At 35.5% G+C, this 27,947-nt stretch overlaps 6 protein-coding genes across 7 annotated transcripts; 4 read left to right on the top strand and 2 right to left on the bottom strand.

Moving 5' to 3' along the window:
* The first annotated feature begins 5,876 nt into the window (after positions 1 to 5,876).
* LOC143425363 (RYamide receptor) lies at positions 5,877 to 9,804 on the top strand. Its single transcript, XM_076898101.1, has 9 exons — positions 5,877 to 5,989; positions 7,527 to 7,729; positions 7,823 to 7,971; positions 8,114 to 8,235; positions 8,453 to 8,670; positions 8,848 to 8,948; positions 9,010 to 9,100; positions 9,207 to 9,328; positions 9,429 to 9,804. Exons 1-9 carry the CDS (start codon positions 5,881 to 5,883, stop codon positions 9,676 to 9,678), a joined length of 1,365 nt encoding a protein of 454 aa, XP_076754216.1. The 5' UTR covers positions 5,877 to 5,880; the 3' UTR covers positions 9,679 to 9,804.
* A 1,268-nt stretch (positions 9,805 to 11,072) lies between these two features.
* Ave (sterile alpha motif domain-containing protein aveugle) lies at positions 11,073 to 12,009 on the bottom strand. Its single transcript, XM_076897830.1, has 3 exons — positions 11,881 to 12,009; positions 11,643 to 11,756; positions 11,073 to 11,394 (listed from the first exon to the last, which is right to left on the bottom strand). The coding sequence occupies exons 1-3, from the start codon at positions 11,917 to 11,919 to the stop codon at positions 11,218 to 11,220; spliced, it is 330 nt and encodes a 109-aa protein (XP_076753945.1). The 5' UTR covers positions 11,920 to 12,009; the 3' UTR covers positions 11,073 to 11,217.
* Positions 12,010 to 13,195: 1,186 nt separating this feature from the next.
* On the top strand, positions 13,196 to 13,926 carry Rps26 (ribosomal protein S26). Its single transcript, XM_076898152.1, has 3 exons — positions 13,196 to 13,321; positions 13,424 to 13,732; positions 13,853 to 13,926. Exons 1-3 carry the CDS (start codon positions 13,196 to 13,198, stop codon positions 13,883 to 13,885), a joined length of 468 nt encoding a protein of 155 aa, XP_076754267.1. The 3' UTR covers positions 13,886 to 13,926.
* Positions 13,927 to 13,999: 73 nt separating this feature from the next.
* LOC143425225 (PEST proteolytic signal-containing nuclear protein) lies at positions 14,000 to 15,585 on the bottom strand. Its single transcript, XM_076897853.1, has 3 exons — positions 15,459 to 15,585; positions 14,674 to 14,870; positions 14,000 to 14,595 (listed from the first exon to the last, which is right to left on the bottom strand). The coding sequence occupies exons 1-3, from the start codon at positions 15,493 to 15,495 to the stop codon at positions 14,353 to 14,355; spliced, it is 477 nt and encodes a 158-aa protein (XP_076753968.1). The 5' UTR covers positions 15,496 to 15,585; the 3' UTR covers positions 14,000 to 14,352.
* Positions 15,586 to 16,900: 1,315 nt separating this feature from the next.
* On the top strand, positions 16,901 to 18,391 carry Spz (Spaetzle domain-containing protein). Its single transcript, XM_076898153.1, has 7 exons — positions 16,901 to 16,905; positions 16,967 to 17,027; positions 17,195 to 17,261; positions 17,347 to 17,474; positions 17,744 to 17,800; positions 17,882 to 17,985; positions 18,067 to 18,391. The coding sequence occupies exons 1-7, from the start codon at positions 16,901 to 16,903 to the stop codon at positions 18,272 to 18,274; spliced, it is 630 nt and encodes a 209-aa protein (XP_076754268.1). The 3' UTR covers positions 18,275 to 18,391.
* A 1,766-nt stretch (positions 18,392 to 20,157) lies between these two features.
* LOC143425145 (uncharacterized) lies at positions 20,158 to 27,629 on the top strand. Of its 2 annotated transcripts, none has more exons than XM_076897694.1 (6): positions 20,158 to 20,304; positions 22,628 to 23,326; positions 24,602 to 24,872; positions 24,979 to 25,080; positions 25,954 to 26,787; positions 27,513 to 27,629. In XM_076897694.1, exons 1-5 carry the CDS (start codon positions 20,299 to 20,301, stop codon positions 26,766 to 26,768), a joined length of 1,893 nt encoding a protein of 630 aa, XP_076753809.1. In that variant the 5' UTR covers positions 20,158 to 20,298; the 3' UTR covers positions 26,769 to 26,787; positions 27,513 to 27,629. The 2 variants fall into 2 exon arrangements, with proteins under 2 accessions (XP_076753809.1, XP_076753810.1); XM_076897695.1 differs by having other exon boundaries at positions 25,969 to 26,787.
* The last annotated feature ends 318 nt before the right edge of the window (positions 27,630 to 27,947 follow it).

Consider the following 27,947-nt stretch of genomic DNA (forward strand, 5'->3'; position numbering starts at 1 on the left):
ACTAATCAAGAGGCTTCAATAAACACTCAATTTCACCGAGACAAACTTGTCTGCGATATTGGCGAAGCAATTGAATTAATGAACCGTGTAAAACACCTAACAGCCTAAACGATATTACGTCAACTTGAATTAAATGCCAATAAACTTCATCAAAGAGAGGTAGCCTACAAATCTTTCGAGAATTGTTACCATTATCCCATCGAATTCCATTTGCATTGATACTATTGCATCCGCGTCGCAACTTCTACACAAATTTTAAAAACTGGAAGTCCCTTCACTCGAACGAAGCTGAATTTGAACGCTTATGAGAACACGCGCGTGTCATCGTGCGTCCAATTTCCGCATCAACAACCCCCGATGCTGGATAAAGTACAAACATGAGTATTAAAAAATGACCCAATGGGTGACGATTCGTTAAAAGACGCGGGACAAGATCGCGAGCAACGGCGCAGGTTCAGCGATGATCTCCTTCCACGAGGAAAAGCCCGCCGAACTCTGTCGCCCCACTGTAGACACCCCCACCCCCTGGATCACGATGTCCATCGTGAAAATCGGCCGCATTCCGTCGCGAGTTCTCGGAAAGTGTACACACCCTACTGATCGTCTTTGGTTAATCGAGATCACCGAGTCATAGACGCTAATCAACAGTAACAGAACCTGTGGACGTTTGAAACAAGAACGCTGGACCAACAAATGGCGGGGTGGAGAAGATTACGTTGCCACATTACGATGTTTGACAAACGAGAAAGCTAGTCGACGAAGTAATACTGAACAACGACAATTATCAAACGACTTAAATAACAGAGAGGAAGTACGCGTATAATTGCTAAATGGGAATGAAGACGGAAAGAAACGATCGAGAGATAAAGCTAGCCGATTCCTTTAAACATCTGTGTCGAGGCAAACTGACAGAAAAGCGGATAGAGATTAATCGTCGTTGTCTTGGGTCAATCATCAACGAAACAGTGGAAAAAATCGAAACTGATCGTGCACGTGTACTCCAAGGAAATCGTCGAATCTAACGTCAACGGACGTCTTTGATCTCGTCTGCGTCACAACGTCAGCCCCTCTTGTACGCTTCGAAACATCGAAAACAGCAAACAGAGCCGCTGGTATTGACATCCGGGCGAGTAGTTCCCATGCACTGTGGTATAATCGCTGTATGATCCTACGTACATATCGTGCACCAATAATGAACAGGTATTCTTGCAAACTATTGTCGAGAGCATCGGCTAACGCCGTGATTGAGGGGGATTAGTAACTTCAAGCAACTTCGAGCATCATCGGAAACACTAGAACAACTGTACAACATCCCCATCAAACGAGCATCGTTTATTACCATGTTGTTCGACGAAACTATATTGAAACAGCTGATTGTGAGTTCTCTGTAATTGAAACTTCGCCTGGAAGTAAAACGATCGTAATAACTGTCCGCTAAGGGGTGCACCAAGAGTTCCCGCATTTACAAGATTAAATCGCAAAGGCAACAACTTGGCTCTTCCTCTTTCCTATCGTACGATTCTATTCACTCGCGTTTATATCTGCAAAGTAGTCCATGAATAAATGTTTAAATGATGGTTCCATTGTCTAAATGTATCTGCGACTTCGCTAATTGCTCGATCGACCGGTACTCAAAAGGAGTGCAAACGACCGCTACAAACAGAGACGCGACCTCGTAGTGAACGTGAAACGGTAATTATGATCTGGAACTGAAGCGGTCCCCCAAATACTGATATCAAAGTGTTACTGTACAGACTTTACGAATGATAGATTCCATCAACGTGGGAGGAGCAATATCCGGGAGAGTATAATCTCCATCCACTTTGGCTTACGCTTAAGAGGGTATTGTACGGTGAGTAGTACATTCCACGGGATCTTATCATCTTCGTATAATTAATTATTACCTTTTATTAGGAAGATTTAACCTAATTATAACTACTTAACCACATAACTAACTAATTATCAATATCTACTCAGGAAGGTTTAATTTTGTATACCCTATGTTAGCTTGCAAATTGAAAAATTTCTATATTTATAATGGGGAACCGATTGAAATCTAATCGTTTGTTCTACAGAATAAATCAATAAGCTAAACAAATTATTAATATATCAATAACGTTCCAATATATAGCTCATCAACAAATCCAATATTATATCATTCAAATAACAGACAAACAGAAAGCAATTGTATACATTCAAAATAAATACCACAGGCGATCCGAATCACGAATAAAGCAAACACTAGATGTTATGTAGTAAATAAATAAAATAATTTCACACGTGTAAGGATCGTAAAAAAAACCACTGCAGCATGGTAACAGCGTTTATATACGACTAACGCGACGAACCTTAAATGCGATTTAAGCTCGAGTAAGCTACCGTACGAGTTGCTGCCCGCGGAATAAACTGTTTCGAATAACGTTAAAGAACAGCCCTGTTAGCTAAAAGTGTTACAAAAAAATTCTAAACGGTTGAAATTTGCGAGGGAATTCGATGACGCGGCGAGCGACACGCAAAACGTTGCAACGATATATGTAATGTACGTGCGTGCATTTTTTTCGCGACAGGAATATTATATAATCGATTCGTTACTAATCAAGCAAAATTAACGTTATCCATATCCTTTTATTCGTTTCGTTCGACACATTTTCGTTAAGATATCTGTTTATTAAATTAATCGGAATTTCCATTGGACAAACATTTCGCTTATTAATATCACGTTTGAAAGACACGTTAACTAAACATACCAGCAGAAGCTGAGACTCGATGACCGCAGTTGGAACAATTGAATTCCTTTGCTCAACATTTTTGAGGCAATCTGCTTTGTCATTCTTTAAGCACTTGACAATAAACGAAATCATGTAAAGGGAACGCTCGGTTAATTAGGCGAGTTTAATTTAAATTTATGAATAATAATCATTGAATCGCAGGAGAACAACCGAACAGAAATTTGTTTTAAAATTGTATCGGGATTTTTATTCCGGTCGACGTAGCGACAATGATAACTCGTTGACGTCCCGGCGGTTCGATAACAGTCAGCGGGAAATGCAAATATTTTCGACAATTTCTCGAAACGAAGTCCCAGAGGATGGAAAAGAATTCCTTCTTTGTACTACACAGAAGTAAAATACGTAAGCTCCACAGTTTCGTGCAGCGAATTTCAAAAGTGCAAGTAATAGCCCGGAATCACTATTTTCCAGATTGTATTTTTTCAGGGCGCAATGCCAGAATTACCAATTAAGATTGTTTCGTTTGTTAGATGTTAATTCTGCATTTCTTTGAACATTCATCAAATAAATTGTATACGTATTTTAATAAAAATAAATTGAATAATAGATTTCTAACATATACTAATATATGTTAATAGTAACATTTTTAAACTTTATGAAAAAGGAACTGCAAAAGAGGAAATTTATGAGCGAAAGATATAAGGAAATATACAAATAGCAGAATATAACCAGCAGCAGTTTTATAAAAGGAATGCACTGATATGAAATACTTTTATCTTAAACGGAAAAACGTGTTTTTGTCTACACGGTGAATAAGAACCACCAAACAACTTGATTTAATGTTTATCTGCTCTGAATTTGTACGAAAATTCAGACATCCGATATAACTTTGTTATTTATTTGCCGTGAAAAGCTTCACAGTCGTTTTTTTGTTTTAAATGCTTGTGGAAAATAATGCAATTTTACTTACGTCTGTAGTTGGAAACACGCGTTTCCATCGATGTTATAACGGAACGTGCGAAATGGAAAATCTGTTTGATCCCACGTCGTGTCGGTACATGCATATCGAGACGGCCTTCGTACATTCGTACAAACGTTTATAAATCAGGGACAGAACGCGACTTAACGCGGCGAAAGTGTTACCATTTTTAAAATACATTTTTAAAAGCCATTTTTAAAATGGCTTTCTCTAGTTAGCCAAGAGTCCATCGTCAGTGATTCACTGCACCTGCAGAAACGAGATGTATTATAATAAGAAGTAGTAAGAAGGATAAAGTTTAACAAAAACGGATATTAGTATAACTATAATTCATCTAAATATTTTAAGGCAATAATTTCACTTTCTTTTTATAATAAATTATTAGCGCTCCTTTACATGTATTCCATTTAAGCTGCTCGGTTCAGATGCAATTATTTCAATAGTTACGATTAATATTCCCGTAGCTTTAAAGGAAAATAAAGTAAAAGAAAAACTTCAATCAGCTTCTGAGATTGGCCGAAGCAAGTAATGATCTTTATTAGAGGTACATTTTTTTATCAAAAGAAGGTATATATTAATCGGATTTAACCTAAGGGTTTTTGCATCGTACACTTTGAACGACGTTACTGAAATATTTCTTGCGTCCCGTTCACGAACAAGACATCGCGCAAAGTGGCTCTTGCACGCTCGTATTGTGCTTGTCAAATGGCATAATCGCGTTATCAAGCATAAAGTGCATATCGTGCCTAGGAAGCATAGCAGTAACAAGGTATTGTCAGGGCATTTGACCGTGGTATAGGCACACACACGTACACATAGTAGTTCGTAACCCTAACGCGGACACCAGTGTAACGATTATATCGTGTCTGATGCAAATTCATACCATTTGCTTTCCATTTATCATGCCCAAGTAAATTCGAAACGATTACATTATTTCATTAATGCCTTTTTCTTCCCTTGTAAATAAAAATATAGAAAATAAAAATTATTCGCGTAGAAAATCTTGCTCTTCAAGCTTTCAGCGATATTGCATTGAACCACAGAGAGTACATGTAGTATATAATTATACATTCCAAAAAGAATACAATAATGTATACACGTATAATAATTAAGGTCATTTAAATTTGAAAAATATATAGATGAATGAATAAGTAAATTGTAAATTATTTTGCATACAATTATAAAGTGGAATATTTTACAGTTATGACATTGATTTACATTCAACAGTATTACCAAATTCCTTAAATTTACATCTCCGTAGTTATTGTAATATAATTTAGCACGTGCATACGAAAGCAATTTAATAAAACAATTTAAACATATATTTTATGGAAAGAAATATGTGAAGTAAATTTTATAATTTTCGACGCGAGCATTCATTTTATGTATTGACAGATATTCTATAAAAAGAGAATACACAGTAGTGTGTTAGCGAATTTATCAAAATAATCAGATAATTATTCATGGAACATTACATTCAAACGTAATGAATGTAATGAATTCCTTGGTAATCGTAATTTCATTAGCGCGATATTGCACTTCAAAGTTACTTAATATTTCGCTCTCCAAATGTCAAAACGGTAGAAATATAAGAAGCACGACATTTTTTATTTTCGTAGTTATTAATTAAAATCCGATCGTATTCACATTCAGTCGCGGATAACATTGCAATAGTACAGAGCTCATGGAAATACGAGAAATGAAACTGTGCAAAGGTGCCTACGCTGTATTTCGCGAACAAAAACGTTCCATTGAAATATTCAAAATTACGTAGTACTGAAATTCCATTGCATTTACACGCTTTCACTGAAATCAGGAAATTAGTACCAAACATATCAAACGCATGCAAGACGCTTTTTAAATTAACGAGAACAATTTCATCCTCAAAGTCAAATGGGGGGAAAATATGATACTCTTCCTTTGAAGTATATCAAATAGACTACCCTTTGTCTTATTAAACTCTACCTGTTGCATCAAAGTGCCACGAGAATCCTTCATTAGAATGTCTGCACGCGAAAGAAATATACAACGCCAACATTCTTGCAATGAAACACGTTTTCCTTATTTTTATTTTTATTTTATCATCCACTATGGGTGATTTTTAATTGGAGTTACAACAGATAAGATAATAATTTGAATTTTGTTAGCTTTGTTGCAGATAGATCGCCCATCATGAATACTTCATGGTATGACGAGAACGGAGAGATCGAAAATATTTGGCCACTCACGTTCAACGACACATATCATTTGTATGTTAACGGCTCCATAGACGAAGACTTTGGTACGAATCCAATCATTACAGTTGCTATTATAGAATACACGAAATATAAATCAACGAGCCTTTAAAGAGGTAACAATTTAAAAAGAATATAATATTGACGAGATAACAGCCACTTTAATGGATATTTCAGCATTTACTAAAGTACTAATTGTAGTCACAGTTGTTTATAAAAGCAATTTACACGTAGTCACCCTAATTGCTCCAATTGAATGCAGTCACCCCTGTTTCAAAATATAACATTAGAATGTTTCGCAATTGCGTGTAGAACATTTGAAAATAATTATAACTAAAGTAAAAATAATTTCATCAACAAAAAGATACCATTGTGCTCTCTCTGCAATCATTGTTCAAACTTTAGACTTCAGTCACTAAAGTTTGCATATTGAAAGTCCCAAATTGCAATAATTCGAGTGGCTACTTTATGAAGACTTTTAAAACGTGTAACTATATTAAAATCTAATGAAATGTTACATTGCAAGTTATTATCCAGAAATGAATACGATGTGTAACCAACGTGTATGTACAAGATAGACAAGTAGGATTTTGAGTTCTACACGTTCTAATTCTGTTTGCAAGCACGCACTTGAAAACACTGGTTTCCTAAGCGTTTCACACGCTGTACTTACATTTTCCCAATTTTCAGAAAAATTCGATAATATCACGTATATAATATTTAAAAAAAGAATATCATATATATGTATATATTCTTTTATAAGAAGATACTCCAATCTTGTAAACCTGTTACGCAATAATATACAACACGTCCTTGCATATGACGAGACCGGAAATATTCGGTCGCTGTCTTCGTGACAGAAATTGGTATGAGCTCCAAACAGCGTATAATAAAGAGTTTCATCGCGCCATAAACGATTTCCTATTTTTTTTTTTTTTTTTTTTTTTTTTTAAATATAAAGTAAAAGGCATTGATCATAAAGTATATAACTACATCAAAAATTTAGCTTTAAATAAATAGTCGACATTGGACCGTTCGCTGCGTAATTTTTTCCAACTCCATTATTCAAATAAAAGATTATACCCGCTTTTATCACGAAATCTCACAAAATGAATTCGAAATGAATTCAATTCTGTCGTCTTCAATACTGGTTAGCTTTCAATACTAAACCCGCGCCATAAATATGAATAAACCATTGTGTCTTCAAACAGGACAGCGTTACAACTTTTTCACGCTGAATTACCTTTATACTTTTAAATTCCACATGACAAAACTGTGACTCCAAGTATGGTGTTTTTATTCATAACACTGTTTCGCCTTTGCATTGTGCGCAAAAATACTCGTCCCTAAAAAGGTAGCTCGCAGGAAAAAATTAAGATCTATGTAAAATACAAATTTAACGTTCCAGTCTCATATCGAACAGTCTACAAATAAATGTTTCTAAATGTCAGTTCAATATTAAACTTACTAAAAGATGTTCATCTCGAGACGAATATTGATATACCTCTTTGAAGAGATTTTTCGTTCAAGAACTTACTCCTATTTCGCGTATCTATTCTGATTATTGTTTTCAATCACTTGCAGATAACACGTATGAAGTACCGACTCTTATTCTAGTGATCCTTAGCATATTGTACGGATCGATATCAGTGCTGGCAGTGGTGGGAAATTTCCTGATTATGTGGATAATAGCTACGTCCAGGCGTATGCAAAATGTAACAAATTTTTTCATAGCAAATCTAGCGTTAGCGGACATCGTTATTGGATTGTTCGCGATTCCTTTCCAGGTAAAACATTCCTTCGTTGTGCTATTATATACCAAAACTATTGCTCTTTCTGTGTTAAAGAACAACGAGAACAAAATTGACTTTTATTTCAAGTTTCAAGCAGCTCTCCTGCAAAGATGGAATCTGCCTCACTTCATGTGCGCCTTTTGTCCTTTCGTGCAAGTTCTTTCCGTGAATGTCTCAGTTTTCACGTTAACGGCAATTGCGATCGATCGACATCGAGCAATCTTAAAACCCCTCAGGTATGTCGAATTTTTCACGCTTAAAAGTTTATACCAATTCTCAGATCAAGAAGTATACATCACGTGTATCTTTTTTTTTAAGAAGCTAATTCTTCTTCCTTACAATCTTGTGATCTGTTTCTTTCTCTTTTTCTGGCAACAGTGCGAAACCGAGCAAAATGACTGCTAAAATTGTAATCGCTGGAATCTGGTTTATCGCGGGAAGTCTAGCCACGCCGATGGCGATTGCACATAGAGTCATTATGGTGCCTGAAACTTCTAGTAGTGAGTTTCCACGCTAATTATTCCTTTAATTGCTCCTATTACACGCAAATTCGCGCGCAGTGCGCACTACAATTCCCTTCAATTTTGTTTTTTCCGACATAAAAAAAAAACGTGACCACAATTTATTCGTCTATTTCCAAGTGCATCCACGATTGCACTTCCTGTATTCCAACTGTAATTGAGTAACCAAACACCAATCGATTAAATGAATTTCCAGCAAGCACCGAGAGCTACAAACCGTTTTGTAGGCACGTGATTCTATCTGATAATTCGATGTTAATTTACATGGGACTGTTAGTCTTTTTGCAATATTTAACTCCTCTTTCGATCATTTCTTGCGTGTATGCAAGAATGGCGTTGAGACTGTGGGGTAATAAAGCACCAGGCAACGCGGAGGGCTCCCGGGATGCAAATTTGATGAAGAATAAAATAAAGGTACCTAAATTCGATTTTTTATCAACTCACACAAGTTCTCCTGATATTATCAATGGATTTAATTTAAATAATTTATATTTACTTAATATATAATTTTCGATCTGAATTAACTTAAAATGTATTCCAGCACGCGTTGCTTTAGTTGCCTCTATATCGCATTGCTTTTTCCACTTCCAGGTAATCAAAATGTTAATTATAGTCGTGGCACTGTTTGCAATTTGTTGGCTACCGCTTCAAACATACAACGTATTCCAATATTTTCATCCAGAAATTAACGAGTAAGCATTTCTTCGTAACGATTTAATATTTGGATCGCACTACGAATAAACAAAATTGCAGATACGAATATATACACTACATATGGTTCTCTTGTGACTGGCTGGCTATGTCAAACAGTTGTTATAATCCGTTCATTTATGGAATATATAATGTATGTACTAAATAATCTTACTATAGAGAGGGTGTATGAATGAATATTTTTTAAAGCAGAAGTGTAACAGACCATAACACTCCCTAAACACGAGGTAAATTTGTAGGAAAAGTTTAGAAGAGAATTTCAACAAAGGTGTTCCTGTACAACCCGAAAATTGTCAACCGCGCACCCCTCGCACGATCCCATAGACACAGATAAAACGCAAAGTACTAAGCTCTCCATTAGGTATACCTATCAGTATCTGCGTAATTTGTAAAATATTCGTAGAAGTGTAAATATTTTATACAAATATAATATATTGCTTTTATATGTATAAATGTTACAGATATGAATGGAAACGAACGATTTCAAGTAGGTATCCGAACGTTTCATCGTGTTATAAGGGTATATTAACAAGGGAATCGACACAATCGTTCATCGATGACCGACAAATGAGTGGACGAAGTAAAAAATTGTTTGACCGCCAGATTCCCGGCGGGAATCATGGTTCAACCAAAAGTGAAGAACTGTACGTTTTCTCATCGGGGAGACATAAACATACGCAAGACATTGACATAGAAGAACTATGTCTGTAGTATACAGAATCGAATGCAAAATTGTTGATTCATTTAAATAGCACTAGTCAGGCGACACGACTAGCTTTGCTCAAAGTGGAAGATTTCCTGGACGAGTTTGCATTTCATACACATGAACGAAAGGTGAACTAATGATTCATTTCTTACCATGCATAATGTAAAACATCTAACTATATGTAATCACATTTTTTTTCAGTTTTTCTAAACGTTGCTCAAATACTCCTACAATGTTTGTCTACATATTTTAAAGATGGCAACGCTTGCCTAGTATTTACTGCATTCGCATTTACATACCATATGTACCATTATTTAATTTAGAAACTATAATTAATTAATTATTATTTAACAGTATTATTCTTAGAGAAATTTAGTTACAAAAAAGAGGCAGTGAAGAACAAACAGTATTGAAGTAATTTATAGAAATGAATAAATTTTATTATGGTAGATATTGCCTGTGCTGTGATGTATTATATACTTTCTTTTTTGGAACTAAGTTTGTTAGAATCACAGTTATTAAGTACCACAAAATCATTCCAGACAACATCCAAGGCTGTAAAACTTTCTTTAACATCATATTTTCTTGTTAATGTTATAAATTATTTCTGTTATAAATTAAAAAATTTCTTATGTAAATAGTAGGCACTTTTGCAACAATAATGAGAAGATATAAAAAAATTCCTTGCGTAAATAATAATTTATATTTAAGCTTCTAATTGGAAAAAATACTAAAGGCTTGAAGAAAGTATTGGAATGGTCATTAATGTGATGATAGTAAAAACATAGTAATAAAAACTAGATATTACTTAAAAGTAAATTGATCTCCGATTTCTATTTATACTATAAATTAATCGTGTATGTTGCATTGTCTAATGTATTACTATTTTTTAAATCTATATGTACATTACGTATAAAGTAAGAATATGAGTGAGGAGTAACAAAGAAATTTTGGTCTTTGAACCTATATTTGTTCAAATGACTAAGCATGTAACAATGACGAATAAAAGAAATGCATACTATTTAAATTTCATTAAACATTAATGTAATGCATGGAATTAAAGTAATAACCAAATATTTCTAGTCAACAAACAAATTTTTGTTGCAATATAGTACAGAACTCGTGTACCATTAAAAATACAAATTTTTTACGTAACAGAAATAGCTTTTGCAAAATTTAATATGAAGCTCAATTTTATGTATCATTAATTTAGTATTATTTTATTACCTTTTGTATGTAATGAAATAATCAAAAATTAAATATATGATGTCTATTAGAATTCTTATTTGTTAAATTTCCTATTGTTTTGTGTACTGTTTATATTTTTATATTTAAGTACACACTTAAAATAATAGGACAGATGTATGTACAAGGTTGATTGAACATTTTATTATAAATATGTGTATATATAAAAGTACAATGTTTATTTAATACAGTTCCCTTAAAACGTCACTAATACTATATAAAAGATTATATAAGTTAATATAAAAAATATAACTCTTATGTAATTGCTACTTATATTTAATCTGATCACATGCATCATATTAATCAAAATTCATATTATTACGCCGCTCTATATCTTTAATTTCTAACATATCTGTTTTAAGATGTAATTTCATTATTTCCCGCCAAATGTCCATTCTATGTTGTTCATTATCAATTCCAAGTCTCAACAAAATATTTTCATTTATTCTTAGCAAAACCCTTCCAGTGATATCATGCTTAAAAGAACATGAATAACATTGATCATATATTCAATGACAGAAGTACAAAAATACTAATAAAGAGCTAACATGAAGCTATGCTTTTTTTCTGTTCAACCACGCAAAACACAAGACTTTAGAATTCAAATTATAATGAAATATTAGAAATGAACAGTTCTTTCACAATAATTATTAGTGTAATATGTTACACATAATCTCCAGTAAATCCATTGTGCTTAAAAAAATTAAATAAATCAAATACTTACATACAAAAACTTTTCATGATATAACTGATAATAATCGCTACAGTGCCTTCTTAACCATTTTTGTACATCTAACACATTCCATAAATAAACTGGACGTGGTCGAGCAGTTTTAATCTGCAACGGCACATTTTTAATCAGTGTAAACTAAATTTTTTTGCTCTCAATTACTACACTTTCTGTCCATTTAAAAACTTTGCTAGCCTTATAAGATTTTACGGTTATGTCAAAGCTAACGTACCTTTGGTTTATTTGTACAATTAACTACCTCCTCTACCATTTTATATAAAATGGTAAAATTGAAGATGTACAATTACGAGTAGCAAATGATTACAAGAATCTAAAGCACCTTGTACACTTGGAAGATATGTGTCTGCTTCGTGAACAGTACACAATTTATGTATATGATCGTTTTCTTACAACGATTCAGTCGCAAAAGATTACGTGAAATACAGGTTATCGAAAATTTGCTTATGATTATAGTAAATAGAAGCACATTATATAAATTTAACATATAAAAAAGAACCTTGTGAAATTATTTTTCACAGACAAATTGTACTTATTTCACTTTTACCCCCTCCCCACAAGCATTCTACACAAAACTGCATTTTGTTACTATATAGTTTCTAATTTAAAATGTCACTAGAAATCAAAAGAAATACAAATTGTATTCTTTCAATTGCTATAAATTGATAAAGTAGATGCAAATTGTACAAATTTCATAAAAGAAAAATTTCTTTCGTTCGATCTTTGAAAATGTAGAAGCAACAATTTTGTCCAACAATTTTTTAATGGATGGATATATCCATATAATATTTAAAAATGTATTGAAAATACTCTGTTGTTTTGAATATCATTTTGTTATTTGAATTATAATTGAAGATATTTGGAACGTGTGATATGTTCAGCTAATAATGTGAAATTTTGTACCTCGTTCATCCGGTATCCTAATATACTTAAATAACATTATATTTCATTACCTTGATTTAACTACTGCTTCGTTGATATCTACGGTTTCCTTGCACTAAATATTACATAAATCACTAACACTTGGTTCACGACATGAATAAATAATATTATATTAAACAGTACTCGAAACGAACAGTATACAATTCAAACGCGGTTGAAACTGAACTTGTAGATATACCTAAGCGGAAATACGCTGTTTTGACTCGCCACATTCACGTAACGCCACCAAACGTTACTTCCGATCCTTCTTCTGTAGCTAATGAAACAAAATGGTAACTCTTATTTATCATTTTAAATTTATTTAATTTACCTTATTGTGCGTAGTATTATTTTATAGTATGTGTTATCATGAGAAACTTAATACAAAGCAAAATTTTTAGATGATAAAAGCTAATCAATATTAACAGTGATGTATTTGTGAAATATCAATGCAAAGATAACCATAAACCATGTGCTTGTCACATTAGACAAATGTTATTTTTTGGCATTAAAATTATAATTGATAAGAAGTAAAAAATAGAAGTGTATTAAAATATGTGCTTTTAACGTTAATTTTGATATATTGTTAAACTTTTCTGCTTAACCTGATGTGTCCTACCGGCATACATTTAGGTTTTAAACACACACTAGAAAAATACCAGTTTATTAATTTTGATATAAGTAACAGTAAACTATTTATTGCTGTGACGTACATAACAAATATTCTTATAATAGTCTTTACAATTATAAATTTATACAAATATTTGCGCACATAAATGATAAAGTAATAAATATCATTAATGTTGTTTCTTATATCTTATTCTTTTCTCCTCTAGACTTCCAAGCGCAGAAACGGTGGACGTGCTAAGCATGGACGTGGACATGTAAACCCTGTCCGCTGTACCAATTGCGCACGATGTGTACCAAAAGATAAAGCAATCAAGAAGTTTGTTATTCGTAACATTGTAGAAGCAGCTGCTGTTAGAGATATTACAGAAGCAAGCTTTTACTCGGCATATCAACTACCTAAGTTATATGCCAAGTTACACTATTGTGTTTCTTGTGCTATTCACTCGAAAGTTGTTCGCAACAGATCCAAAGCGAACCGTCGTATCAGAACACCTCCAGTTCGTAACTTCCCCAGGGTAATTATGAGAATTGTTCAATATTATATATTTAATGTTAACATTAATTGTATAACTTGAAATGCTTAATGTTTGTACTGGTTATATTTATTGGCTTAATGTATTGCATTTTTTGTTTAGGATCTGCGCCAAGGACAACAAAACAGGAAATAATTTGCTATGTAAATTTTGAATAAAATTAAGAAGAAAATCAATATGAAGTTATATTTTTTTATATCATTTATTCTACAAGTTTTACAAGATAAATTATTTTATAACTTTCCTATAATTTCTAGTCACTTTTTTTTAATTTATTATTACATGATTCAAAATTAATAAACTGGTAATGAATTATGTAAAAATTATATAGGATTATTTTATTACATATGCATACTTTATCATGATTTACATAATGAAATAGTGCAGTCTTAACATTAGCTAACAAGTAGCTAATATTTAGTTAATTTTTTAAACATGATAGATGTAAAGTAAAACTTTGTATCTAATTTTTGCCAGTATAATGAATCAAACTGATAAAAATATTTTGCACAAAACTGTAGCAAGAATCTCGCTATTGTTGCATTCTTTTTGTAAAATTAATATACAATTAACAGTAATTTCCAAGTACATTAAGGAAAAAATCATTTGTTTGCTTCCTCCATTGCTTTTTTTAATGTTTTCTCAAATATTTTCTTAGAATCACAAAATCCTTGCTTCGTTTTACCAAATGAATTTGGTCCAGCTGAAGTTGGTGTTTCCCTACCAATATTTCGCATTCTCATTCTTGCCTCCGCTGGCATTTCTTCAGGCTCATCTTCCTCATCTGCATTAAATACAGATGCCACTGTTGGCCTTTGAACTGGTGTTGGTTTTACTGTAGGTTTCTGAATTATAGATAGCTTATTAACGATATATCTGATTGATATATGTATATACATTTTCATTTGTATATCATTACGAACCGATGTTGAACCTAATTTTATCTGGATACCCTTCTTTTGATCTGTTCCAGTTTTCTTCCCGAACCCAAAAGCCAGCTTCTGTTTCTTTGCATCGCTTTGATTGTAAGCAGCTTCACAGCGGTCATCAGATCTAAGTGGCGAACGATCCCTTCCTCTGTCATCCCCCCTGGAGTCCTCTGCTCTGTACACACTTGACCCTGATAACGTCAAACACTGGCAAAGTTCAGATCAAGTTAAACAACATTGTTTCTTTTAACTGGAAATATTTAAGCGGCATGCTTAGCACAAGTTTCTTGTAATTCTGGATTAAATTTCAAAAACAAATGAGAAGAACAATGGCAATGGAGAAATAAGTATACATATAATACGATATACGTCTGCATAAGTTATTTATAATAATATGCAAAGTGCGATATATTTATGTTTACTTGATAATTTTATTACATAAGGTTAACATTCATTCCGTTTTTACAATTATGATATATCCTTTGGCACATGGTCGTAATATACGTGCATTAAAAGTGGCACACGGAAAGCGAGAAACGAACTTCAGAAAATAATACATCATATGAATATTTGATTCCTTTCCTACAACTGCTTTACAATTAGTTTTTGAAATTAAACATTTAGAATTTGCTCTCTCTCCGCGATTAAATTATATAGGCATGAAATCAATAACGAAAACAAATCGAGAATAGAACCACTGTCCGTTTTCTGTAAGATACGAGGTAAACGTTATTTTACCTAATGCGACTTGATACGATTATAAATAAAATGAACAAAACCTTTTCTATATTCGTCCCCTGGATTCCTCTTCGACATTTTTCTGATTTTCTTTGGACGCAATACGAAATCGACCAAACTGAAGCAATTTAACGCCAGTAACTGTGGTTTACTTCACACTGCTATTCATATCCTACGGCAAATAGGGAAATTTACGGAGGTCTAGGGACGACTAGTAAGTTCTTCCACAACACAGAAATGACACTACCAAAATGATAAATACTTCTAATTATTGTCGATACTTATGTAAATAATATTGGAATCGTCCTTTTAATAATACTTCGAATATGATTTTTTTAGACGTTTACTCTTTACAGCTGATGAGTTCGCTTCGTATTTCCTAAGTAACAAATTATTTCACCAGGTAGAGTCATTCCTTATTGGATGCGCATTTGTATAAGTATCACACGAGGCGTCAGAATCCAAGAGATAGAATCTGTACATTTAATATGTCAAATGTAATAAAAATTAGATATAAATTTATGGATATTTATATAATAATTTGTGATATATACTTCTATTTTTATGCATATAATACTTAAAATGTGATCATTTAAATAATGCTCGATTTAATTAATTTTTGAGGGTAGCATCGTTAGTTTTTGCGTTTGTCTACTTATTTGAGATTTTTAAATAACGAATATAATTGAAGATAACATTTTTTAAAACACCTTACATGTATAAATAAAACACTTACTTTTTAACATTTTTCTGATACTGATAGTAGAATTTTGTAAAAAAGAGATATCTAATATAATACAAAATAATATTATTAATTAATTAGTATTAATTATATTCACGTTTTATTATTGAAGACAAATTAAGACGAAGTTTAGCAAGGAAAGTAGGTGAAATACATGAAGCGATCATAATCTTCATTTCCTCGTAGATGTTGATATAAAACTGCGTAAACGAGATCAGTCGTTGAAAAGCTACGAAAGCGAATGTATTTCCTTGAAACAGTAAAATCGAATCGCGTTGGTTGCATATTTAAAACAAATAATCGTTAAAAATGAATTGAGTACAATCATTAACTGTAGCTGGAATACATTGGAAGAAAGAAACCTTTCCCGCATTGTTTCAACTACAATTTTTGTTTAATCTCTTTATTCGCTTGAAAAAAAAAATTAAAATAAATTCGTAATATATTCACCTGTTTCAAAAAAGTATTAAAATAATAAAAGAATATTTGCATCGCTTATTATAGTGCGACGATACATATGAAAATTTCGACGATGTTGTTACATGGAATGTTCTTGCTGGTGAGATTATTATTCATTTAAGTTGAAAGAAATTTTGCTTCTACAATTCAATTTCATTCATTTAATTGTTTATTGAATTTAAACGTCTGCTAATTATATTCCGTGATTATTAAAATTACCGAAATCACAAACAATAAATTTTAGTTATAATGCCATAAGCTAAGAATCTATTATACGGTATTATGCGGTATAGTAGATAAGATTAGAGAATTCGATACTTATCGTTTTGATTTATTCGTAAATTGAAGATCTCTAGTATCATCAATGATTTTCTTATCACTTACCAAAAATTTTGAACGCAAGTGGCAGGTATGATAAAACTTCTCGCGTTTATTGAATTGTTCTGTAATTAAAACAATTGACTCTGTTGAATAACATGTAAATTGTTCAGTAGTATCATAGTATACAATGTAAATTCTCTAATGTAAATTATTTTTTTAATTATAAAGTGATTAATAATTAAATATTTTTTTCAGTTTATAATCACAGTTCACTTCTTCGCATATTCTACATGCAAGACGAAGCCAAATAAACCTTTCTTAGGTAATATTATTGAATCGAAACTATTTGTTGTATACGAACATTTTCTTTTCTAAGAAATATTGGTTGTTGATCAAATTACTTTTAGCTATCAGACCAGTTGAAACTTGTAAGCACAGGAAGTATTGCGAACATACTCCATATTATCCGACGGATATCGTGTTGGATGCTTTAAGGAAGGATCCTAACATTCAAAATTATGCCAACAGAGACGAGGTTTCCGAAAGAACTTCTACTAAATCCATTATCGATTGCAATCAATTTATATAAAATAATTGTATTCTACATACCCTTGCGTTGTGATTAAATAACAAAATGAAATAGCAATTTAAAAGCCTTCCGTTGTAGCGAAACGCATTATGCGATTTACGCTACACGATTATATGCTCATGTTATTTGTGATACAAAACTTTACGATCACGTTTCTTTACTTTTACTTTATATATCGACGATGGATCTACTTTTATAGATTTTTTATTTTATAGATAGATGTGAATATAAATTCGAACGAAGACCCGGAAGAACAACTCTGTGCCTCTACGGTAAATAATGAAACAAAAGGAGCAGTAAATTGATTTTATCAATTCAGTTCTTTCACGCGTTTATTTTTTTCATCGTTACAGGAACAAATCATATTTCCTAAACTAGGTGTAACAAAAAAAGCAGAGTGGAAATACATTGTGAACCATGAGAGCTTTACGCAAAGTGTACGCATCGAGACCTGCTTGTAAGTACCATTTTATAAAACCGAAAACGCGTAAAGAGTAAATGCATCGAGCAATACAAACTGAAAACAGTAATGTTACAGGGAGCAGGATAGACCATGCAAAATGATCGAGGGTTTCGCAGAGGGTTACTATACGAAATGCAAACAGAAATACATATATCGCGAGCTTCTCGCATTAACGCCAAATGGTTCGATAAGTCGCGAATCCTTTCAATTTCCAGCCAGCTGTTGCTGTCACATTCAATTCCAAGCTGACAAATTTTTGCGTTCGGTTAATTCGAAAAATTGACGAGAGCACAAGTGCAAGTGCAATGCGAACCGTAGTGTGAAATTAATGAAGCTCAATAAATGAAGTTTTAATCATTTTCCAGTGTATTTGTCCGAAACAAACGTTAAAAAAGAAAAACGCGTACATCTCATAGCTTTTCAAGGTGCAAAGATCCTACTGTATTAATCATACGCAAGAAACAAGGAGCTTTTACGCAGTAATAACTTTCTACAACGACAAATACAAGTATTTTTTATTTTATTCTACTTTCTGTTTAAACGGCGCACATGCCGCACACACTTTAATTTTCGTTTGAGCATTCATTTTTACCTTATGATAAATATCGTTCTAAAGCTGCACCTTTCACATGCCTTTCTTACTCGCCTCGTATCAAACTCGTATCGCTGCATCATCGTACAACGATTTCTCCCGCTTTAAGACAATTCATATCCTGTTGATGCGAGTTACGTTCATCTTACTTATAACAATGCTAACTTGCGAGGTTTCCGTCCATTTACCTTGAAACTTGTCGAGCTATTATTTCTGTTGTCAACATTACGATTCTTGTGGATTAATTACCAGCGATGCTTATTACAAGTTCACCTGTACATAAGAATTTCTGTCTCTGTTCAATCTTACGCAAAAATAATGACTATAGAATTGATCATCGAGACGTGGTACAGTTGTGCAATCAGAGAAGAAGAAGAAGAAGAAGACAGTGAGGGAATCAACATCGAACTTATGTATTACGTATAATTCTGTATTCTGGTACAATTATTCTGCCATGAAGTAGATGATTTTCGTTACGTGTCCACGTAAGGATGTCCCTTCATCGTGGACATACATGTAACCGGATACAAATAATGACGGAATTCCTCCGATTTACTCGCTTTCTATTTAACGTATTCAATTTCGAAGTTGAACTACAATGTATCAGAGCAGAACCTATTTCTATATCTCATGTGTCCTTTGTAATTACACAGTGCTACTTAAAATTTCATTTTTTAATAGCTTATAAAGTTCACAGATATACATGTTATTAGAAGTTGAATATCAGCGTGTTTAGAGTACGAGTTGTTCCACTTTAACAGAAAATAAAACGCAAGATGATCAATTTTCCAATTATACATCGATAAGTTTAACGAGGCTTTAATTATGTCATTACGTGAGTAGTTAATTATGTTCATCACGTATGAAGAAGCAAGAATGGGGAAAATATGAGGGCGATCGAACGGAACCTGCTACTCGTTATTCTAAATGATATATCTGCTTTTCACTGAAAACGCTTTCATTAGCGTGCTTGGACTGAAGAGGTTGAATAAAAAAAAAAAAGATGGATGCGCCTACGTAAGTATTTCTTCCTCTCTTTCTTGCCGGGCGTGATCGAGGAAATGCATTTTATTATAATACTGCGCGCATTACGCGCTATGAATTTTGGTCCCGACGTCTGTCCGCGTGCGATCGAAGAAAGTAAGTCAACGATGTGATTGGCAATTTTCCAAGCTGCAGGCCAAACTCGAAATAGAAATAAATGAAAACGAAGGGCAAGAATGGAACATGTTTCTGGGCGATGTTGCTACGAGTATTTTAATTTTCTTAACGATTAAACAAACTACTCTAACAACTCCTATGATCATCCCCTACCATATTTAGAAATAGAACCTATGTAAACGTTGCATGTGACATTACAATATTAATTTATTCTATCTATTCTTTCGATTTACGTAATTAAAAATTACGACAGTAATAATTAAAAGAGCGATCAAAGTAATGATATACACGTAATTTGGAGATAACGAGGAAGTGAAAAGAAACTATAGTATAGCTGGAAATAATTTTACCAGACACTGGTCCCGTGGACCAATATCGAGTGTTAATCTTTTTAAAGGATTTTGGAGGAAAAGTGATCACTAGCTGGGCAACGCCTCCCCTGTAAGGCTAAAAAGTGGGAGTCGGTATAAAGAGAGGAAATACTCGTTGGCGATGGCCAGTGAGTTCAGTGAGAGTGCCGTGATCCTTTTACCGATCTACCGTGAAAGTCAACTATGAAGGTACGCGTTCCAAGATCATCGTGTATTGAATTTCCTTCGGTCCATGTGCGCGAAGTGCTGATTTTCCAATCGAAGTTTCATTTCTTTCGCCCTCGTCATCGACTCATTAAGCTCTACCCCTTGATGTTAATTATAGTTTGAAGTTCTTAAAATCTTCTTCTCCTGATGCAAGGTCAACCTCACTCTAACGCGAGGACCTACGGGAAAACGTTCATGAAACGTCTTGCTGTATCCATTTCTTGTGGCATGATCGAAAGTAGACGAGCCGTGGTTAACACCCACGTGAAAGTAATACACATCTGTTTATAATCTTACCTGGGTATGGTATTTCTCAACACTCACGACCGACAATGGAGAAAATCTGCCTTAACTTCGATCCTCGCGCTTTGTAGAAGGTAAAAGTGCAAAGAAACGCGTCGACCATCGCCATTAATGTGCGGTCGTTTACCCGTGATAAATCGCGTTTCTTTCATTTGCTCATTCATTAGTTGAAATTAGTCAGCGGACAATTCGAGACTCTTCAAGATTTCTATTTGTCGCACATTTTTTCGCTAATTATATTTAATTTTTTAGATAGTTACTGTTCATTAATTCCTTTATCTAAAAAACAAATCTAAACGGAGTAACTGTACATTTTCATCATTATCAACTAAAATATTTCATGAAAGTTTTCCCCGATTATAGGGACCGCACGAAACGAGATTCGCTGAATGATAGTCGAGAAATTTTGGTCTTTAGGATTTCTTTTTTCTTTTAAAGATTAAACATGCTTGATTCCAAGTAACGTTTCTGCGATGTATGAACTCGCTAGAGGATTTTTAGAAATCGCGACGAGCGCAACGCATCTATGATGGTTCATGGAAAAACGTATGGTAACTGGGTCGAACGTTGACATTACCAAGTGCAAGAGCAAGGACGCTCCGATCACTTTCGTCCGACCGAGAAAATGCACATTCTCTCCCAGCAGTTAATTCGAAACACGGAAGTAATAAAGTCTCGCGGTTTCCCTGAATATCTCTGACAACGGTTTATGTGAATCGTTTGCCGACCATCATTGGTCGTACGTATAGGTTACGATTATATTGCGGCATTGACATAAATTTGCATAGAATGTCTACTGTGAACAGCAGAACAAAATTGTCACTTTGTAGGAAATATTTCTTATATTAATTCGATAGAAATAGTTGCACTACTTTCTACATTTTATATGCTGCGTTAATTTTAATAAATTGGTGATGTAGACAGATATAGATGTGAGTAGTTCTACAAATTACTGGTTTCAGCCATATAAATATTGCACTTTAATATAGAGTTTTGTTACTTTCGTTTTACAATTAAGTGACGTGCTCATTTCTTGTTTATTTATTTGCAACGTTGAGGCTTTGCATATATTGCTATAATTTATATACATCAGGGTACTCGTATAGAAATGTGAAACATTAGAAATTTTTACTTCGACTGTGCAACGGTAAAATTGGTTTTAATTTGTGACCGTAAAATACTAAATAATATATTTTTCTCAATTACTACAGTCCTTGCGATGATTAATTTTAATTATTACTTTTACTTTTTATTTAAATGCGAATGTCTGAAAGCATGACAGAGTACTTTCATTTTTTATGGAACTGGTCGTTAATTCACAGAAAGAATGAGATAAATCACTAAGTGACCATTTTCTAAAATAATTAGAGCATAGAATATCGAAAAAGCAACAGTCCTGAAACAGTAGAACTGAAGAAATACGATGAACCTTGAGCCTACTTTAGGATTTCATACACACGTTCGGTACATGGACGTTTTTCAACCTATTGCCTGTCGCTCATCGTTGGTTTCTTCTTCTGTCGATACTCGTGAAACCGGCAATTCTGTCAAGATCGTTGTTTGTTACGACCGTCACACATATGGACATCTTCTAAAGCGGAACCCTAGCCCCTGCGTCTTCGTGTGACTTTCACCAAGAACCGCTCCACTTGCAACATTCACGTTCCCATGTTGTATGCTTCACTGATTTATAACATACTCTTGACAAAACAGCATTTTATTGTCAAAAATAACCTCGATTTAGTCTCGAATCATTTCCCTGTCAATTTTATTCAGCGATTAATTTAATGAAAATTTCTAATGTCAAACATACTAGCATTACAGTATGCTTTCAAGCTTCCCAGGTAATCCTATCAACCGTATCCTCTCATTCCGATTCATTTTTTGCTCATCTTCACAATTGCTCCTGCTATTTTTCTCTACATATTTCCTCCACAACTCCTCGACTCTTCTCTCTCCATACGAGCTGCATCGAAATACTCCACGTTCCGACTAATTTCAGTTATTGGCACTGCTCGCGCTCGGCTGTTGCTCGAGCATCGTCGTCCTTTCGGAGGGTGCAGGATCTACCGAGCAAGCGTTGCAGGAACGTGCATCGGCGCAACTCGAACGGCTGGCGCCGTATCGGAAGGCCTCACAGGTCCAAGGAACGTCTAACGAACAGTGGCAGTTGCTCGAGAACGTGGCCAAGAAGTCCGGAATCGAAAAGCTCAGCGGGCAACAAGCCTTCGAGATCTATCGACTCCTACCTGAAGACATGCAGGTGAACATCGCGAACAAAGTCGGTGGGAATCGAGCGATGATCGAACTGCTGGCAAACCCCAAGTACATGGAGTTAATGCAGGAGAGGATAAAGAGATCGGGATCGAAACGCGAAGTGTACAGCCAAGACGGATACGAAGCACCGCCAGACGGATATCCGCATGAGGAATACGAAGGATATCCGCCTGAATCGTACGGAGAACATCACGGAGGAGGCTACCCGCAGTCGTCCGGATCCGATTCTGGATCAATTTTGAAAGGATCGGGCAGCTTGATCGGTGGCATTGCCAAAGGCATAATCGGCGGCCTCGTCAGCGCATCGAGCAGCGCGTCGAAAGGATCCTCCTCGATCTCCGCGTCGAGCTCCCAATCGAGTGCCCAGTCAAGTTCGTCGTCGAGTGACTATAAGAAAAAGCCGGAATACGGACAAGTTTATTCGGTAACTATGTAGCCATTCGCAAGTTTGTCGTCACGATCTAAACAGCGGGTTCGATTGAGATACACGATCAACTTTATGACAGGTTTCACGGAGAGAGAATCGCTAGTTCGCAGTCACGGTGCTGATTAAAAGAGATCCTTGGTATTTTTTTTTATGGGAAATGAAGGAAATTTTTTATCGCATAACAGTGGTAAAAGTTCGTATTTCGACGCGACATATTTAGTACGTTTCACGTGCTGGCGGAAGTTCGTATTCGTTGAAACGAGCCAATGTCAGGAATGCCGGTATTTCGAAAGGGGCTCCCAGAGTTCGTCTTTATAATGAATTTCAGTTAACGACGTAATCTGCTGCGGGTGAAAGTGATCTCGTCCGTGTTGAAAGTTCGTTTGCGTTTTAATAAACACTGAAAAGAAAGATCTGTTCCATTTGAGAATTCGTCTGATTCAGCCGCATGAAGTTGATCGAGTTGTTTAAGAACGAGCCCCTGAGCTATAATCAAACGATTTTATTCACTTTTAACGGAAGTAAATTAGTACCTGCCTGCATTTTAATCGACGTAGATTTTTACAAATTAGCGCAACGATTATATCGATACATTAACCGCACGAAAGGAAATCCTTATATGGGTCGGCGAGGTTGCAATTAAGGAGGGAAATCTTAGCTAGTTCTCGTCTCTATACGCCCCTTGGTTAATCATGGAAAATTTCAAACATGAATTTCACAATGGAAATGAGAAAATCTATCTTTGCGAGCGTCATTCTTGTGGAGAAAGATCACGAAATTTTTACTTTCTTCGTATCATCCAGACGAAGTAGTTCAATAAGTAATACGCGCTTAGAATCAGTTCACGAATAGACGAACATTGTGTCGAAATTTATATTTTCCATCGTGAGATCACTACGCTCGGATAATTGACGCCGTGTAAACCAGGTCGACCGTGCTATGTCATCGCCAATCGTTCGAACATGTCATAATCTGAGTTTCGTTTGGCGCACACGCAACGATGTGGAAAATATTGAACAGTTATTAAAGAAGAACGAATTTGGTATGGAAATGTAAATTCAGACTGATCAAGGGTAGAAAAGAGAGGAGACGATATGATAGTTTACGCTAGTATAGTACAAATATAGTTCGTACGGTAGCATAGAAAGCATTCTTATAACAATCTCAGCTGTATATCGTGCAACATTATGATACTCAATAAAGTAAAAATGGAATCTAATCCCGATTGATTTGCGGTCAACGTGTCTTGTTAATCGACTTTTTCTATGATAGTATGGCGATCAGGCGTTCGACGTATGGGACTTCAAAAAGGCGATCATTAGCACGTTAATGCAAGCGGTAAAGGCCATAAGTGGCGGTGTGATTGCTTTGAAGGGTCAGCTGCTGAAGGGGAGCGGTTACCTTGTCTCGACGAAGGGAAAAATTATTACCAAAACAGGAGACGCGGTCACAGCGTTGGGTCGTAACATAGCCAAGAGCGCTGTATATCGTCATTCGGAGTCACCGCATCCTAATTACTTGTACGATCATCCCCCAGCTGGTGGTAAGCCCTTTTCCAAGTTACACCTCGCGCTTCCCTGATTGAGAGTAAAAACGAATTTTAAGAAATTAGAAGTATGTTTAAATTAATTCAACGCAATGAACGACAGGTCACGAAGACACTTACGAAGGTCCACCGCCCAGTGCCGGGGACTATGCCGAGGCGAACGAGGGGTACCATGGAAATTCCCACTACGAATCGTCTTCCGATGGTAAGACTTTCCAACGCCAATAACAATCATTGAACCACGTTACTATTAATGTCGTGCACCAGTACTAATATCGTACGCTTCCGTAGGGGCTCGTTTCGTAGAAACTAGAAACGCAATTACACAGTAGTTACCGTGGATACGCATGAAAATTAAGCAGTTCCTGCTTCGGGCGCGTGATACGTAGTTTTTGTGGAAAAAATTCGGTGAGAGGCGTGTGGCTAGTTACGCGTTTTGAAAACAAGGAAAGTAAAAGCGATCTTCGCTTTCAAACGAGATCCTAATCTCCGGAACTTTCCTCCGTGCACCACGAACGATCGAGTGGAGCCGACTGCAGAATATGTACTCCGGGTAAAGACACCTTCAATTCTATCGTTGTATCCGATGCTACGAACTCGGTCCCACCTCTGTGAATTTTCCCTCAGTCGCATTAGTGTCGCTTCTTCCCTGGGTAACACGTCCCTGCTTTCTTCGAATCATCCGCAATTATTCTCTTCCGTGAGAATAATCTTTTTCTCCTTTCTTTCTCTTTCCTTCGCGATCTTCAAAATTCGGATTCATTCTACTTTCTCTTCTGGGAAGGACCCTTCGAGATGAGTCGGACATTTACGTAACGCGCTTTCTCCGAGCAAATTTATCGATCGATCCGAAAGTTTTCGTGCGAAATAGCTGCCTTAATTTACATCAATTAAAGTGTACATTTGTTTGCTGACCATTTGGAATATTTAATCGATTAGAAATTAGTAGCCAAAGATGCATCCGTTGTAAATATTGCAACAAATGAATCCTTCGTTTCATGAATTAAGAGATTTGTTTAGTCATAATTGATGACAAAATTCACGAAACGAAGGATCGACGTTCAGACACGACTGACAGACGTCACGTTTATAGTCGATGATCAAGCGGGCCTTCTCATTGCGAAACCGACGAAACCGGACGATCATGACCACAGCTCCCCGAACTTGGACGCCCAAAAGCCTGCTCTAACCCAACCGGAAGAGATCGGTTACCATGGTCCGCCGCCGGTACTGCCCAGCAAAGACATCAAGAATACCGTGACAGGCAACGCAAACGACTACCAAAACTTCCATCAGGATAATCATCACGACCTGCACTCCAATCAGCCACCACCATCCAGTTACGACGTTCCGATTCATCTGAACTTGTTGAACGACCACACGAAAGGACACGACTATCCGATCTATCCTCCATTGGCGCCTCATTCGCCGCTGAACCTTCAGAATCCGATCTCCATTCAACAAAGCGTTGAATATCCACCGATACATCTTCAATACGTTCTTCCTGATAAAGAGAATTTGGATTTACCGAATGGAGACATTGCAAATAATGATTTATCCGTTTACTCGAGTCTATCGATCGACATGGAGCCCGACATAGGGACCATTAAAGTATCTCCTTTGAAACACGAGGACGGTCACGAGTTGCCCAAGTTGCAACCGCTGGAAAACTTTCACGGCGTGCTTCCGCTCCCGAACTCTTATCCCCTGCTGCACGAGCCTTTGAAGATACCTCTGCTGAATTCGCATTCGACCCCGTATTGGCCGAATCAGGAACTACTGCAGCCGTTCGGTAATTTCAATGCGCACGGCTTCTATCGAAGGCGAAGTAGCGCGCCAAGAAGAAGGTCTGTCAGCGAGATGGCGAAACGAAGGAGACTGCATCGAGGGTAGATCGAATGGTCGACCACAGGTAATTGAAATCGTGAATGCTTGCCCTGGAGCATGGGTTGTTGTATGTTTGTGGTTTGCTTGCGAAGGTGCAAAGTATTTTAAACGACACACGCGATGCAACGAATCGAAGGGGCGGAATTGTTAGAAGTAATGCGAACCGAGATGTTCTAGGTTTAATTGCTTTACAGTGTTTGTCGCTTTGGAACTGTGTTCGAAGGTATTTTTGTCAACATTAAATGATTTCCAGTTTTCTGTGAACTGATCAGTTTTATGATCTGGTTATTAAAATTGACGTAGACCATGGTTGTCGTCTCGCAAGATAAAGTTGACTGTAACTAGTTCCCACAGCTCTGTAACATAAAATTCTCAATTAGAAACTGGTCTACTGATACTTCGTGTTATCTGTGTATGTCTTGTCTGATCTCTCCAGAGATCTGTCTAGATGAATATGCAACGCGGTCTCATTTATTATCACGTGTCAAAGTCCTGAGAAATTGATGTCGAGTTATATGCATTTTGTGTTAGCTACACATATATCTATTTTAATCCTTCGTTCCGATTCCACGTATACTGTATCTCAGATTTCCCAGGATATTCATGGTTCTGCATAATATTGTGTACTACAACTTGCATATGTAGAAGGTGGCTCTTTTTCATTTAAAATACTTCTGATATATTTGTAACGATATTCCAACAACACCGCGATAATATAATTTTATCTCCTGTTAATATTTTCTGTTTCAGTGGTCTATTCCTATGCGTTCAATCCGAACACGTACGGATTCGGAAGACATCAGAAGTACAAGGAAATTTTGAAACTGTAGTGCCCGCGAAGAAACTCAGTGGAAGTGTGTTACGTTGTCACGCAAGATTTCGCGAAGCTCTGCTAGAAGATCAATCGAAAGCTGTCCGTGTGTAGAAATAAGTTAGAAACAATTTACCTATGTACGTAAGTGAGTGCGTGTGCATTCAACCGAGTTCCTGCTTTCGCCTCGTTAACGAAAGAAGACCAAAACGTTTCGCGTGGGAGGCAGTTCATGGGCGAATCTTCTTCGAGTTATTCTGGAAAAAGAAAGCAGACCAAGATGCAAATTACGAGCCGATGAATGCTGAAACAGTTGGGAATAAGTCAATTCAGTGTTATAAAGGATACTTTATTGTAGTAGATTTTACTTTGTG

This window comes from Xylocopa sonorina, chromosome 7 (assembly GCF_050948175.1).
Source record: "Xylocopa sonorina isolate GNS202 chromosome 7, iyXylSono1_principal, whole genome shotgun sequence".
Taxonomy (NCBI): Eukaryota; Metazoa; Arthropoda; class Insecta; order Hymenoptera; family Apidae; genus Xylocopa; species Xylocopa sonorina.